The sequence below is a fragment of the Hyperolius riggenbachi genome, chromosome 4 (assembly GCF_040937935.1).
Source record: "Hyperolius riggenbachi isolate aHypRig1 chromosome 4, aHypRig1.pri, whole genome shotgun sequence".
NCBI classification, from domain to species: domain Eukaryota; kingdom Metazoa; phylum Chordata; class Amphibia; order Anura; family Hyperoliidae; genus Hyperolius; species Hyperolius riggenbachi.
In genome coordinates, this window is record NC_090649.1 from 118,325,976 (window position 1) to 118,341,720 (window position 15,745).

The 15,745-nt window shown below is 48.1% G+C and overlaps 1 protein-coding gene across 5 annotated transcripts in view; it reads right to left on the bottom strand.

The window, feature by feature from the left end:
• LOC137571403 (saxiphilin-like) overlaps window positions 1-15,409 on the bottom strand; it is a 135,579-nt gene extending 120,170 nt beyond the window's left edge. For 3 of the 5 annotated variants that reach the window (XM_068280431.1, XM_068280432.1, XM_068280430.1), the window contains exons 1-3: window positions 15,307-15,409; window positions 12,434-12,597; window positions 267-375 (exon numbers count right to left, since the gene is read on the bottom strand). In XM_068280431.1, coding sequence (XP_068136532.1) covers window positions 267-375; window positions 12,434-12,597; window positions 15,307-15,349 — 316 coding nt within the window. In that variant the 5' untranslated portion in view covers window positions 15,350-15,409. The remainder of the gene's footprint in view (window positions 1-266; window positions 376-12,433; window positions 12,598-15,306) is intronic. The other 2 variants (XM_068280433.1, XM_068280434.1) reach the window with 1 other exon arrangement.
• Window positions 15,410-15,745: the final 336 nt, after the last annotated feature.

Genomic DNA, 15,745 nt, shown 5'->3' on the forward strand with positions numbered 1-15,745 from the left:
ATTGTATTACTGTGACCATGTATTCATGTATTATTGCAATATTACAATTATATTGAATTATTGCTGAATCTTATGAGTGCAGACCCTATTTATAACTAGTTTAAGGTCTTTTAAGGTTAACATTAAATCTCTGGGGTTTAACCAAGGGGAGTTGGGAAATATTTGCCCGTTTTGAAATACCTGGCTGAACTCTTGCTGTTTAACTTGTGAATTAGATAAGAGTGTTTTCTGTCGTCCGTGTCATAAATTCTTCACATGAGGCTTACCTTCGTGAGACCCGTGTGACTCTGAAAGGATTGGTTTCAAGTTATAGGGAGTCATGGAAGCTTTGCACACTTCTCCACTATCTAGGAACACGGCATCTGCTTCTCCATTCTGCAAAACGACATGAAATGGTTAAATCATTTGGGTATATTCACTAAACCCCAGTAAACTTTACTTGTGCAGGCAGAGCAAGGACAAGGTCCTCCAGCACCCAAGGCTGAGACACCAAAGTGCGCCCCTCCATCTCTCCCACCCCAGCCATCACACACTCATTGCTATTAGACTAAGAGGCGCCCCAGGCCCCCCAACACCTTAATCTCTAGTTATCTGGCCTGCAGTTTCTGCCATGTATCCCCTTTTCTTATTTCTCTCTGCATCAAACACAATAGGGGAATGATAGCTGTGTGAGTTGTGCGCACCCTCCTACACTGCGCCCTAAGGCTGGATCCTCTCTTGCCTCTGTCTTGGCCTGGCCCTGTGTGCAGGCAGAGCATGTAAAGTTTACTATACTTTTCACAAATTACGCAATGTTTTTTCTAATTTGCTTACTACATTGCCCAGGGCCGGATTTGTACTCTTTACCGCCCAAGGCCACTGTCACCAGCCGCCCCCTTCAGTATAGGTAGAAAGATGACCCCTCCCCCCCCTTCCCTCTAGAACACATAGCCTGATGACACCCCCTCCAGTATAGGTAGCCAGATGACCCCTTCCCTTTAGTATAGATAGCCTGAGGACCCCTCTCCCACTCCAGTATAGGTAGTCAGATGACTCCCCCCCTCCCTTTCTGTATAGGTATGTAGCATGCCTCCACACCACAGGAGCCATCAGTGTCACTCACCTCTCTACTCGTCTCCAGTGCAGAAGCTTCCTCTTCCCCTCTGCCTCCATCATCCACCGCTGTACATCAGTCCCTCCAACCAACGACTCACACATGTGACTTGCCAGCATGTTACCAGCAAGTCACATGATAGGAATTAAGTGCCAGCAAGTCACAAGCGACAGACCCCAGTTGGAGGGACAGATGCACAGCTGATGGAGACAGAGGGGAAAAGGAAGCTTCTACGCTGGAGACGAGCCGAGAGGTGAGTGACACTGATGGCTGCTAAGCTACTTCCTCCGCTTGCAACTCTGCAATGCTGCCCACGTTCGTAGCCACCCACCACAACGCCACTGTGCACAGAGAGCAGGGGAGCCACTGCACAGGCGGCTGGCATGAGTACCGCTGTCAGGCGCTTGCCCTATCTCCCTGCACTGCAGCATTTGCAAGCTTTACAAGTTTAGCCTGCTGCCCACCTGCCCCTATTACTGTGGTGCCCTAGGCCATGGCCTAATTGGCCTTGGCCTAAATGCGGCCCTGACGTTGCCTATTATACACCAACAAGTTAGAAGGAGGATAAGTGATGGATTTACCTCCTAAGAAAATATTACCTAAAAACATTGTTTTGATTGGACAAAAACACAATGGCACTTGTTGGTAGTTTAAAAGGCATTTTTTGACGATGTGTGAAAATATCACCTAGGAGAAATAGTGAATTGCACATAGGCCACTATGTTTTGCTGGTGCTTGCTCACCGCCTTGGGTCAAATAAACATGACTAAATAAAATGTTGTATTAAAGTGCCTTAAAAAAAGCATGTTTATATGAATCTTTTCATCTATCATCTCATTAGCACCCTCCCTCCAATAAAGGGGTCTCTGGGGGAAGATATATACTGGCAACATTGGCCTCAATTCACTAAGCAGTTTAGACTAGTCTACTGACGGTTTTAGTCTACTGATGGTTAGAGGTGTAGCGAACGGTTCGCCGGCGAATGGTTCCAGGCGAACATTGGTGGTTCGCGTTCGCCTGCGCCAGGCGAACTTTTACGGAAGTTCGATTCGCCCCATAATGCACTATGAGGGTCAACTTTGACCCTCTGCATCACAGTCAGCAGGCACATTGTAGCCATTCAGGCTACAGTAAGCCCTGGAGCCCCACCCCCCCCCCTTATATAAGGCAGGCTCCGGCGGCCATTACACTCACTCGTGTGCCTGCTAGTGAGAGGAAAGGGACAGCTGCTGCAGACTTGTTCTTCTAGGGACAGATTAGTTAGGTTCTTGGCTGCTTAGTTTGCTCCTTGGCTGATTGTTATTGCTTTATAGCACCCTAGCTTTTGTCAGAGCTCATCCTGTACTTTTTTTTTTTTTTTTTTTTACTGTGTGTCAAACTGACACTTTTGTTGCATGCACAGCCTTGCTAATTGATAGTGTGTGTGTGCCACTGCCAGCAGCCCAGCACATTCAGTGACTGACTGACTGTGTGTGTGACAGGGAGCTGCACATTGTACTACCCAGTACTGCATATACCCCCAGTACCTGTTGTGTTTACTTAACCCACCTCATCACTGCACATAACTACCTGTAGTGTTGAGTGAACCCAGCTCACTGCATCCTACTACTACCTGTTGTGTTTACTTAACCCACCTCATCACTGCACATAACTACCTGTAGTGTTGAGTGAACCCAGCTCACTGCATATACCTACTAGTACTATCTGTTGTGTTGAGTGAACCCAGCTCACTGCATCCTACTACTACCTGTTGTGTTTACTTAACCCACCTCATCACTGCACATAACTACCTGTAGTGTTGCGTGAACCCAGCTCACTGCATATACCTACTACTACCTGTTGTGTTGAGTGAACCCATCTCACTGCATCCTACTACTACCTGTTGTGTTTACTTAACCCACCTCATCACTGCACATAACTACCTGTAGTGTTGAGTGAACCCAGCTCACTGCATATACCTACTAGTACTATCTGTTGTGTTGAGTGAACCCAGCTCACTGCATCCTACTACTACCTGTTGTGTTTACTTAACCCACCTCATCACTGCACATAACTACCTGTAGTGTTGCGTGAACCCAGCTCACTGCATATACCTACTACTACCTGTAGTGTTGAGTGAACCCAGCTCACTACATATACCTACTACCTGTTGTGTTTACTTAACCCACCTCATCACTGCACATAACTACCTGTAGTGTTGAGTGAACCCAGCTCACTGCATATACCTACTAGTACTATCTGTTGTGTTGAGTGAACCCAGCTCACTGCATCCTACTACTACCTGTTGTGTTTACTTAACCCACCTCATCACTGCACATAACTACCTGTAGTGTTGCGTGAACCCAGCTCACTGCATATACCTACTACTACCTGTTGTGTTGAGTGAACCCAGCTCACTGCATCCTACTACTACCTGTTGTGTTTACTTAACCCACCTCATCACTGCACATAACTACCTGTAGTGTTGAGTGAACCCAGCTCACTGCATATACCTACTAGTACTACCTGTTGTGTTGAGTGAACCCAGCTCACTGCATCCTACTACTACCTGTTGTGTTTACTTAACCCACCTCATCACTGCACATAACTACCTGTAGTGTTGAGTGAACCCAGTTCACTACATATACCTACTACCTGTTGTGTTTACTTAACCCATCTCATCACTGCACATAACTACCTGTAGTGTTGAGTGAACCCAGCTCACTGCATATACCTACTACTACCTGTTGTGTTGAGTGAACCCAGCTCACTGCATCCTACTACTACCTGTTGTGTTTACTTAACCCACCTCATCACTGCACATAACTACCTGTAGTGTTGAGTGAACCCAGCTCACTGCATATACCTACTACTACCTGTTGTGTTGAGTGAACCCAGCTCACTGCATCCTACTACTACCTGTTGTGTTTACTTAACCCACCTCATCACTGCACATAACTACCTGTAGTGTTGAGTGAACCCAGCTCACTGCTTATACCTACTACCTGTTGTGTTGAGTGAACCCACCTCACCGCATCCTAGTACCTTTACTGTTCAGTGAACCCAGCTCACTGCATCCTACTACCTGTTGTGTTGAGTGAACCCACCTCACTGCATCCTAGTACCTTTACTGTTCAGTGAACCCAGCTCACTGCATATACCTAGCATCCCCCCGAGATGGACAAAATGGACAAACCAGGTAGAGGAAGAGGTAGAGGCAGACCCAGAGGAAGGCCACCAGGCACCGGCAGGTCTGTGCGAGGTGGTGTTGCTGTGATTTTGTGCGGACCTGCCCCAAAATACAGTGCTCAGAAGAAGGCACGTGCCATCACTTCCCAAAATCGTGAGGAGGTGATTGAGTATTTAACACAGAACACCTCATCTCCCGCAGCCACCAGCGCTACAACAAGCACCACATCCGCTGCATTTGACACTTCGCAGGAGTTATTTGGTGGTGGTGGTGGTGTTGGTGAAATCACCGATTCACAGCCACTACTGCAACAACAAGAAGAAGGCGCAGGTACACCACCTCCTACAAGCAAAACAGACAAATGATAAGCGCTCAAGGATGCACCTGAATTGTAAGCCATCAGCGGCAATGCAGAGCCCCCTAGGGCTGAATACATGCCTCTAATGCAAAACAGATGCAAAATTATGTGCTAACTCTAATCTAAAAATTTGATAGTGAATTTAAAACAGTGAAGGCAGCTAGCCACTAGTATACTATACTATACTATACTATACAGTGTATGCTGGGTGTGTAATTTAGTCCAGTTTCTGGAGCTCTGCTCACCATTGCAGTTAAATCATTCAGGTATGAGGTTGTTTGAAAGCGCTGCCATGTCTCCCACTGTGCAAACTTAAATGTAAGTATACTAGTGGCTAGCTGCCTTCACTGTTTTAAATTCACTATAAAATTTTTAGATTTGAGTTAGCACATAATTTTGCATCTGTTTTGCATTAGAGGCATGTATTCAGCCCTAGGGGGCTCTGCATTGCCGCTGATGGCTTACAATTCAGGTGCATCCTTGAGCGCTTATCATTTGTCTGTTTTGCTTGTCTTATGAAATGTGTATACCATTTATGAATAGCAGCACGAGGAATTATGGTTTTATTGCTAGGTTAGAGGTAGGTCTTCCCCAAGGGGGTACGTCACCGCCGTGGGGAAGTCTATTAGGTCATAATTTGTGCACTAATTATCACTGAAGCTAACACCCCCCCTTGGTCTATAGTGATGCAGGGTGTGTAATATAGTCCAGTTTCTGGAGCTCTGCCCACTGATGCAGCTTAATCACTAATTCCCCCTCCCTCTCTTTGCCTGCAGTGTATGCTGGGTGTGTAATTTAGTCCAGTTTCTGGAGCTCTGCTCACCATTGCAGTTAAATCATTCAGGTATGAGGTTGTTTGAAAGCGCTGCCATGTCTCCCACTGTACACCACCTCCTACGTCTGAGTTAGGTGGCGATAGTATGGACGTAACGTGTGTGGAGGGGGCTGATGAAACACCTGAAGTTGGTGCAGTTGAGGAGGTGTCTGAGGAAAGTGCAGCTGGCCAGGGCATTATGATGACGATTATACGGATACCACATATGTTCCCGGTAGAGGAGATGACCAGGGGGACAGTTCAGAGAAGGAGTCAGAGAGGACTAGGAGGAGACGACTCCATGATAGAAGCAGAGGGAGCTCGTCCTCAGAAACAGCTGGGGGCAGTGTCCGGCACCATGTATCGCCAGCTATGGCCAGACAGCCAACATGCCCTTCAACGTCAGCTGCTGATGCCACCGTAGCGCCATCACCCCAGGGGGGGGCTCAGCGGTTTGGAAATTTTTTAACGTGTGTGTCTCAGATCGGAGCAAAGCCATCTGTTGTCTCTGCCAGCAAAAATTGAGCCGTGGAAAAGCCAACTCTCACGTAGGGACAAGTGCCTTACGAAGGCACCTGGAGAAAAGGCACAAACAGCTATGGCAAGAACACCTGAGGAAAAGCAGCACCCCTTAAAAGACAAGCCACCCTCCTTCTCCTCTTCCTCCTTCAGGTGCATCGTCTTCATCCACTTTCTCCCTTGCACCTTCACAGCCACCCTCCTCCACACCGCCTCTTCCCTTCAGCGGTTCCTTCTCCTCTGCCCACAGCAGTACCCAGCTGTCCGTGAAGGAAGTATTTGAGCGGAAGAAGCAAATGTCTGCCAGTCACCCTCTTGCCCGGCGTCTGACAGCTGGCGTGGCGGAACTATTAGCTCGCCAGCTATTACCATACAAGCTGGTGGATTCGGAGGCTTTCCGTAAGTTTGTGGCCATTGGTACACCGCAGTGGAAGATACCAGGCCGCAATTATTTTTCACAAAAGGCCATACCCAAACTCTTCCGTGCAGTTGAGAGGCAAGTGGTGTCATCTCTGGCACACAGCGTTGGGTCAAGGGTCCACCTGACCATGGATGCCTGGTCTGCCAAGCACGGGCAGGGCCACTACATTACATACACAGCCCATTGGGTCAACCTGGTGACCGATGGCAGCAAGCAGGGAGTACGTGGCTGCGCAGAGGACCGACTTGTCACACCTCCACGGCTTGCAGGCAGGCCTCCAGCCACCTCCTCTCCACCTGCTATCACCGCTTCGCTGTCGTCATCCTCCTCCACCTCCTCCTTGGCTGGTGCCGCCATCTCCTCTCCAGCTACACAGCCCCAGCACCCCAGGGCCTATGCTGCATGCCAGGTGCGACGATGTCATGCAGTGTTAGACATGTCTTGCCTGAAAGCGGAGAGTCACACTGGAGCAGCTCTCCTGGCTGCTCTTAACAAACAGGTGGAGCAATGGCTGACCCCGCACAAGCTTGAGATCGGCAACGTGGTTTGTTACAACGGCAGCAATCTCATTGCTGCGTTGAATTTGGGAAAGCTGACACACATACCCTGCATGGCACATGTGCTTAATCTGGTCGTGCAAAGATTTGTGTCCAAGTACCCAGGCTTAGAGGACGTCCTGAAGCAGGCCAGGAAGTTGTGTGGGCATTTCAGGCGCTCTTACAAGGCCATGGCACGCTTTGCGGAGATTCAGCGTAGAAACAACTTGCCGGTGAGACGCCTGATTTGCGATAGCCCGACTCGCTGGAATTCCACCCTGCTGATGTTCTCTCGCCTGCTAGACCAGGAGAAAGCCGTCACCAAGTACCTGTATCATTACAGTACAAGGACACAATCTGGGAGGATGGGGATGTTGTGGCCCAACAACTGGACACTGATGCGAAATGCATGCAGGGTCATGGAGCCCTTTGAGGAGGTGACCAAACTGGTGAGTCGCGATGAGGGCACCATCAGCGACTTGATCCCCTATGCCTACTTCCTGGAGCGTGCCGTGCGTAGAGTGGTGGATACAGCTGTGGAGGAGCGTAAACAAGAAGAGTTAGGGCAGCAGGAGTCATGGGAGCCATTGACACATGAACCCGATGTTTCCACAACACCGGCGGCAGCACAGAGGGGGGAGGAGGAGGAAGAAGAGGAGTAGTGTGGGGAAGGAGAGGAGTCAGACTCTGATGATGGTGATGATGAGGAAGGTGTTTCTGTGGAGGAGGAAGAGGCGGCGGAAGGAGAACAACCGCGGCAGCCATCACAGTGGGCTTCTGCTGCTCCACGTTCCCGTGGTATTGTTCGTGGCTGGGGGGAGGAAGAGGAGTTGCGTCCCATCACTGAGGAAGAGCAAGAGGAGATGGAGAGTACGTCTGCATCCAGCTTTGTGCAGATGTCCTCTTTCATGTTGTCCAGCCTTTTGAGGGATTCCCGTATCAAAAACTCAAGACGAATGACCTGTACTGGGTGGCCACGCTACTAGACCCTCGGTACAGGCACAAAGTGGTGGACCTGTTACCAACTCAACAAAAGGCGGAAAGGATGCAGCACTTTCAGAACAAGCTGTCGATGATGCTTTACAATTCATTTAAGGGTGATGTGGCTGCACAACGCAATCAAGGTACCACTGGCAGTAACCCTCCTCCTCCCAAGTCCACGCAGGCAAGAACAGGACGCTCCAGCGATCTCAGGGTGATGTCGGACATGTGGACGTTGTTTAGTCCAACTCCTCGCCATAGTCCTTCCGGATCCACCCTCCACCAAAGCCTGGACCGGCAGGTAGCCGACTACCTGGCCTTGAGTGTGGATGTAGACTCTGCGAAAAGCGACGATGAACCCTTGGACTATTGGTTGCGCAGGCTTGACCTGTGGCCAGAGCTGTCCCAATTTGCCATACAACTTCTCTCTTGCCCTGTCGCAAGCGTCCTGTCAGAAAGGACCTTCAGTGCAGCTGGAGGCATAGTTACTGAGAAGAGAAGTCGCCTAAGTCACGACAGTGTTCAGTACCTGACCTTTATCAAAATGAATGAGGAATGGATCACGGAGGGCTACTGCACGACCGAAGACTAAGTCAGTCCCCACACACAGCATCTCTGCCTGCAGGCCGCTTGACTGCCTTCTCCGCCACCACCAACAGGGTCCAGGACTCTAGGCGGATTCCTGAATTTTTAAGGCCGCTGCTAGCAGCGGCCGCTACACTAATTTTTCTGGTGCGTGTACATGTGCCCATCCCCCTTCGTGATCATTACCTTTCCGCGGTGAAGGGGCTTGCGCATCACAATGAAGCAATGACCGCCGGCTATTTGAGTGTCTCGGGTGGGGGTGGCACACAAAAGATAATAAGGTCGTTGCTTCATTGTGGTCAGACCAAATTTGATCAGCTGGACAGTCACTGTTCTGTCATTCAGCTACATCAGCCGGGCGAGCATATGGGCTGAAAAGCCACCATCACCTGCACTCTCGTCATGGTGCGCACCAGTCCAGCACGGCCGTCACTACACAAACGGCTGTTTGCAGTCACTGCATACCTTTCATTGCATCTGTGACTGCACATTATACCTGGCAGTCAGTGCATAACTTGCACTTGCATGGATACACTTTTAAACAATTTAAAAATACAACCATCTAAACTTTCAACCAATTTAAAAATATAACCATCTAAACTTTCAAACTATTTAAGAATACAACCATCTACATTTTCAAACAATTTACAAAAATGCCAACAAAACTTGCCCTCCGTAAAACATTCTTGGCAAATGCTTTCGACTTGGTTTGTCTTCCGCTGGGTCAAGGGTCCATCTGACCACAGATGCCTGGTCTGCAAAGCACGGTCAGGGCAGCTACAGCATGGGTCTCAGCAGGCTCCCACTTCGGGGCCGGAATCCAACCTTCATTCCCCGCGGTGACAATGGCAGACTTGCCCTCCATAACGGATTCCCGTTAAAGGATTTAAAGTTAATTCATTTCAAATACACAGCAGGGACTCGAAAGTCCGCCTCCTGTATTGTTATTTTTGGTCACTACCTCAGGGCGGGCGTGCATGCCTGCCTGCTGCCCTCCTTGGATGTGTAGTTGTAGCCGTTTCTCAGGCTCCACACCGGATTCCATCCCTCATTCCCCGGCCATTACCCGGGGTCACAAATGGCAGACTTGCCCGCCTCCATATGATTCTCGTGAAAGGAATGTGGTGTCATCTTTGCCCGCCATAACTGGTTCTCGTTCAAGGATTTAAAGTACATTCATTTCAAATACACAGCAGGGCCTCGAAAGTCCGCCTCCTGTATTGTTATTTTTGGTCACTACCTCGGGGCGGGCGGGCGTGCATGCCTGCCCGCTGCCCTCCTTGGATGTGTAGTGGTAGCCGTTGCTCAGGCTCCACACCGGATTCAAACCCCTCATTCCCCGGCCATTACCCGGGGTCACAATGGCAGACTTTCCCCGCCTCCACAGGATTCTCATTGTAGCGGTACTGAACAAGTACACAGCAAGTAGAAAATGTAATTTAAAAACAAAACGTAAGCTTTTTAACAATGCCATGGAAAGTTGAGAAGGAAGTCACACATTACCTGACATCACTGAGTGAGGAAGAGCAATCTCGCCATGTTGCGCAGTAGTCCAGCATGGCCGTCACTACACAAACAGCTGTTTGCGGTGCGTTACACAGTGAGTTTGGTGCGTCAGTGTGAAGCAGTACTCTAATTACACTCCCTGATTGATGTATACACATGCAAGATGTTTTAAAGCACGTTAGGACTGCAATTTAGCATTCAATGTGATTTCTGCTCTTAAAACGCTGCTTTGCGTCACATCCAGATTTTTCCCCGGGACTTTTGGCATGTATCCCACTCCGCCATGCCCCCGTCCAGGTGTTAGACCCCTTGAAACATCTTTTCCATCACTTTTGTGGCCAGCATAATTTTTTCTGTTTTTCAAAGTTCGCCTTCCCATTGAAGTCTATTGCGGTTCGCGAACTTTTCTGCGAACCGAACCTTCCGCGGAAGTTCGCGAACCCGGTTCGCGAACCGAAAATCGGAGGTTTGCGACATCTCTACTGATGGTTTAGGGTAAACCAAATCAGTCGCATCGAAAGAGAATTCACTAATAATTACCAAATGTTTTAAACCTGGTCTAAAACATTCAGTAAGTAGGTCTAATTACCATACATGGTCTAAAGATACGAGTAGCTATGACTGACATCCTTCTCTTCTGACCAGCTCTCCTCTGGATACAATTAAAGTCCATAGCTCCTAACTGTCCCTCTTTCGGAGGGACAGTCCCTCTTTGGGAACCCTGTCCCTCTTTCCTCCTCATTTGTCCCTCTTTCAGGACTTTGTCCCTCTTTCTATGAAAATATATATTATTCTGTACTAAAAAAAGGTGTTTGATTGACTCTAAACGTTATTCCCATCCTATAACCTCCTTGGCGGTAACCAGCCGCACAGGAGGTTTTCTCCGGCCCTGCTGGGCCGATTTGTTTAATTTTTTTTTTTGCTGCACGCAGCTAGCACTTTGCTAGCTGCGTCAGCACACCGATCGTCGCCGCCCCGCGCACGATCGACGCTATCCGTCGCACCGCGCCCCCCCCCCAGACCCCGTGCGCTGCCTGGCCAATCAGTGCCAGGCAGCGCTGAGGGGTGGTTCGGGACTCCCAATGACGTCCCGACGTCGGTGACGTCATCCCGCCCCGTCGCCATGGCGACGGGGGAAGCCCTCCAGGAAATCCCGTTCTTTGAACGGGATTTCCTGATCGGAGATCGCCTAAGGCGATCGAAGCGGGCGGGGGGGGGGGATGCCGCTGAGCAGCAGCTATCATGTCGCTACATGATATATAAAAAAAAAAAAAAACTGCTGCACTCCCTCCTGGCGGAGTTTTTTATACCGCCAGGAGGGTTAAGTTGATATGTTACTAATTTTAAAATGTTAGTATGAAGGAAAATAAACCAGGATAGAAAGGACTAGTGTGGTTTGAATTGTAAAACAGCATCTTTTTCTTATGAAATCTTTATGGTATGCATGACTAGGGGTGTGACGGGGGCATGAGCAGGGGTGTGGCAGGGGCGTGGCTTGAGTGTCCCTCTTTCTCATCTCAAAAAGTAAGGAGGTGTGATTAAACTCCTGCATAATTAATTCAAAAAGCTCCACACTTACGTCTAAAATACCTCACAGAAGTACCTTACCGACAGAAATCAGCTGCTCTAATCTCAGTCAGAAAAAGTGGGTGTGGTTACTTCTTGTTTGCCTTTGTGAATTGTGTAATTACTGAATCTTTTAGACCAGGTCTAAAAACAGGTCTAAAACATTTGGTAATTATTAGTGAATTCCCTTTTGATTTACACCAAACCATCAGTAGACTAGTCTAAACTGCTTAGTGAATTGAGGCAATTATTTGAGGAGGTTACACTGGTCACACTTAATATAGTACAGTAAGTTGTGGGGCACTATCTGAACAGAGTTTTTATGCATCGCACTGCTGCGCACCGCGCACTTCTGACGTTCTTGCTGATCGCAATCCATACGCGCTGCTGAACTGCGCATGGCAGCTCCTATAGTGTGAATGAGGCCAAGGGCGAGACGTGCTCTCTGCGCCAGCTCCGAACCGTATAGCGCCTGCTTTTGTCGCCCCTGTAGACCGGAATGTTAAGTACAGTTATAGCTGTGCGGGGGAAATCTCTGTAATTCAGGTGCCGGCAATAGCTGGACCCCGAATTACGTTCATAGAGGCACAACTAGGTTATCAATAGGGGGATATAGATGTTATATTCCCCTACTTTGCCTCAAGCAGGCTTCTCCCCACGCCCTGCTGAATGTTGTCGGAACCATACACATATCACCAGGGGTCTTCACATTGGTGGGGTGGAAGGTGTGTGTGTCTGTGTGTAGAGGGAGGATTCAGCACACTCTGTTCAGATTTATACTGCCATTGTTTCATGCGAGTAAATTTGTGTTTAAACTGCTGCATGCCCTCATTTTGCACAGTGCCACAATATAAATCAATGGTGAATGCTAATACTAATGTTTACCGCAACAGCTGCCATGCAGTCCTCAGTGCTAGATTTATGCACACACACAAGAGACATCTGAGGGACATTGCAGGATGCCACCAGATCATTACACTTCTTCTGCTCCAGATCTGATATCACACACCAGCGGACATTCGCTGCGCTGGGAGCTGCAAAGCCCACTCCTACATCAAACAGGGAAACAGAAAAATGAAGTGTGGCTAACCATGAAATACAGTATATGATAACAGGATATGTGACAATCTGATGGATCTTTGGACAGCCGGCAACAATTATGCAGAGCAGAGCCTACCAATTACCCCAGGGCCCCCTAAGTGCTGCCAGGCCCGCCAGGTGTGGTGTCTCCATAAAAAATGATCTCAGCGGCACCCGGCATCAGAGAGTAGCTCCTTCACATTCAGGAAGTAACTTCCCGCGATTGGCTCTTGATGGAGCTCCCAACTGAAACCAGTAGCTCCATCAACAGCCTATCGCGGGAAGTTACTTCCTGAGAATGAACAAAGGAGCTGCTTTCTGATGCCGCTGGGTGCTTCTGAGATCAAAGATCCGACAAGATGGCTAGGGTAGGTGGGGGGGAGGGGCCAGATTACTTTTGCCCTGGGGCCCCATTTTAGCTTGAACTGGCCCTGCCTATAGACTCCTGAGATGTAAATCCAGCCCTGACCCATAGATATCATTTTGTTCCAAGACTATAGATTCCTTTCTGATTAGAATAGATTTAGAAAGGAATTGATGCCGACCACACACACAGGGCACCAATTTTCTATAGATTCCAGCAGGGATGTGCTCTTGAGTAGTTATGTGTAGGTAGCTACTCAAATGCGTGATTGTAATGAGGCTTAATTGCCTCCGGTGTGTGTATGGGAGACGGGGTTAATTACCCGGATGTCCGCCGATTCTATGCATATCACAGTCTCGTACGCGTCTAATGGGACGCGTTCCCCGAATTCGACTAGCTACCTACTCGTAATTACTCGTGAGCACATCCCTGGATTCCAGCAGGGAGTCTATTGAACATCAATCAAACTGCAGCATCACCAAGTTTGATGCAGTGCAATGCTATGGGCCGTTGATCTATCACTGCTCCAGCCCCACCCCAGATAGACCTAGATTTTTCATCCTGTCTGATCAATATTTTTGGTCAACATTGATCAAAAATTTATTGAACTGGCATTTTGGGGGAATCAATTTCCATCAGGCTCTCTTAGAGTGATTGGATCTGAAGGTAATCTAATGGAAAAATCGATGTATCTGAACTACGGTATTTCACCCTCATACTATAAAGTTACTGACAAGATTTTCCAAAGATTGCTTAGCGACATTGCTTGGTGTGTGAGCATTTGAGAACTGGATGTGCAGTTTTAAAGCAAACGGAAGCTAAGGCAACGGGATAAGAAATGCAAAAACAGGATGCCAGAAGGTGACATAGAAGGAAGGGGGACCACTCTATAACAACTAAAATACAACTTTTATTGGGTCACTGAAGACAATCGCCAACAGAACAGACTGTATATAATGTGTGAAGCACAATGGCGATACTATATGTGGGGCATAAGTACATAGGACTAGGGATGGTCAGTGAGAGGCACATAATTCCAATAATTCCAGGTTGGTGCAGGATTATACAAATTTTGTATGTAAATGTATGCAGCTTGAAAATGGACCAATTGAATTTTACCTCAGTAGGATCAGATTGGTTCATGTTCAAGATGCATACCTGTGCATACTGTATTTGCATAATGCTGCATTAACTCAAAATGATTTGCATCTCATTGACCATCCTTACATAGGACATAGGGCTGTTAGCACAATATATAACTCCCACCCTATCATAGAGTTCAGGGTATGATAACTAGTCAGGTACAGCATTCCGCAGACACAAATTGTAACTGTGTCACTGTGTACAGCTATAGGGGTGTACATTGCTTTAGGTGTGTAAATTGCTGTAGAAACTATATCGGTATCAAGAATCCTGTTCTCTCTCTAGACTTGCTGTCATGGGTAGAGCTAGGAGATAAAAAAACATGCTAACTGTTAAGCTGGCAGGTATGACCCCATGGGTGACTCAAAGGCAGCACGTGGAAATACTACTAATACTAATGCCAGCAGGGTACAATTAGCGTGACCCAGGGTAGATGGGTAATGCAAGTGTTGCTATGGTAACATGCAGTAACTACTTTCGGACTGAGCTAATTGAAATCTACGCCCTGTTTTGGTGGTTACCTGGCTGGCAGGGCATTTATTTCAATTAGCCACCGCTGCACACATCTGCCGTTTCCGTCACTCCCCGCCAATCGCGCCGCTCAAGCCTGACGTCTCTCGCCGCATCTCACTAGCTCTGCCTGTCTCTAAGATGGCAGAGCCCTGTGAACGGGTCAGGAGCCGATTTCATTGGCTCCTGGCCGTGTTTATCAATGTAAGCCACTCCCATTGGCTTACATTGTAAGCCACTCCCATTGGCTTACATTGAAAGGCAGAGCCAGGATCCAATGAAAGCGGCTCCTGACCGGCTCACAGGAACTCTGCCATCAAAGAGACGGCAGAGTGGGTGGCCCAGGTTCCTGACGTGCGGTGTGTACGGTGATTGCGGCGGTAAGTGCGCCAATTCGTTGGTATTCATCGGGTTTCCGCCATTGCTGGTACCAGCGGTCTCTGGTCCTTAAGGGGGCAGAGACCGCTGGTACTTAAGTGGTTAAGCAAGTATAGTAACGTGCAATGGTCACGTTACTCATGTACTGCGGGTTGCTCTAATTGCGCACCACAAGGTACTCTGCTGCCCTGCCATTAGTAGTAGTAAGACAAAAATAAGTACAGTGAGATAATGGAGATAATGCTTTGTAAGTAAACCCCCATAATATAAGAACAACCCTTACCTATAATGGTGAGGCAAAAGGCTATGTGGAAAGTTGGAGCCATCTTCAGTTTCTTCTGTGCTGCAGCTGCACAGTCCAACTTTCAGATCCTGTCATCCCACTCTGTATTTATATAACGAATGGGGAGGCTGAGTAAGCAGATGTGTTGCCATCACTGATTGCAAAACACTTATCCAGCCACAGCACCTTCCCTCCTCCTCGGCTGCTAAATAGACTTTGCTTTAAATAACACTGTTTGCAAGTTAGCATTTTAGCTTTTTGGATTCCTGTAACATGCAGAGCAGAATCAGAATCAGAATCAGAATAATTTATTTCGCCAAGCATGAGAGGTCATGCCCGGAATTTTTTTGGCACAATACAAATAGCTCAGGAAGAGTACATAGAAAGAGACACAACAGGTATCAGATTAACATTACATTTTAGAACACATTGTAGAACA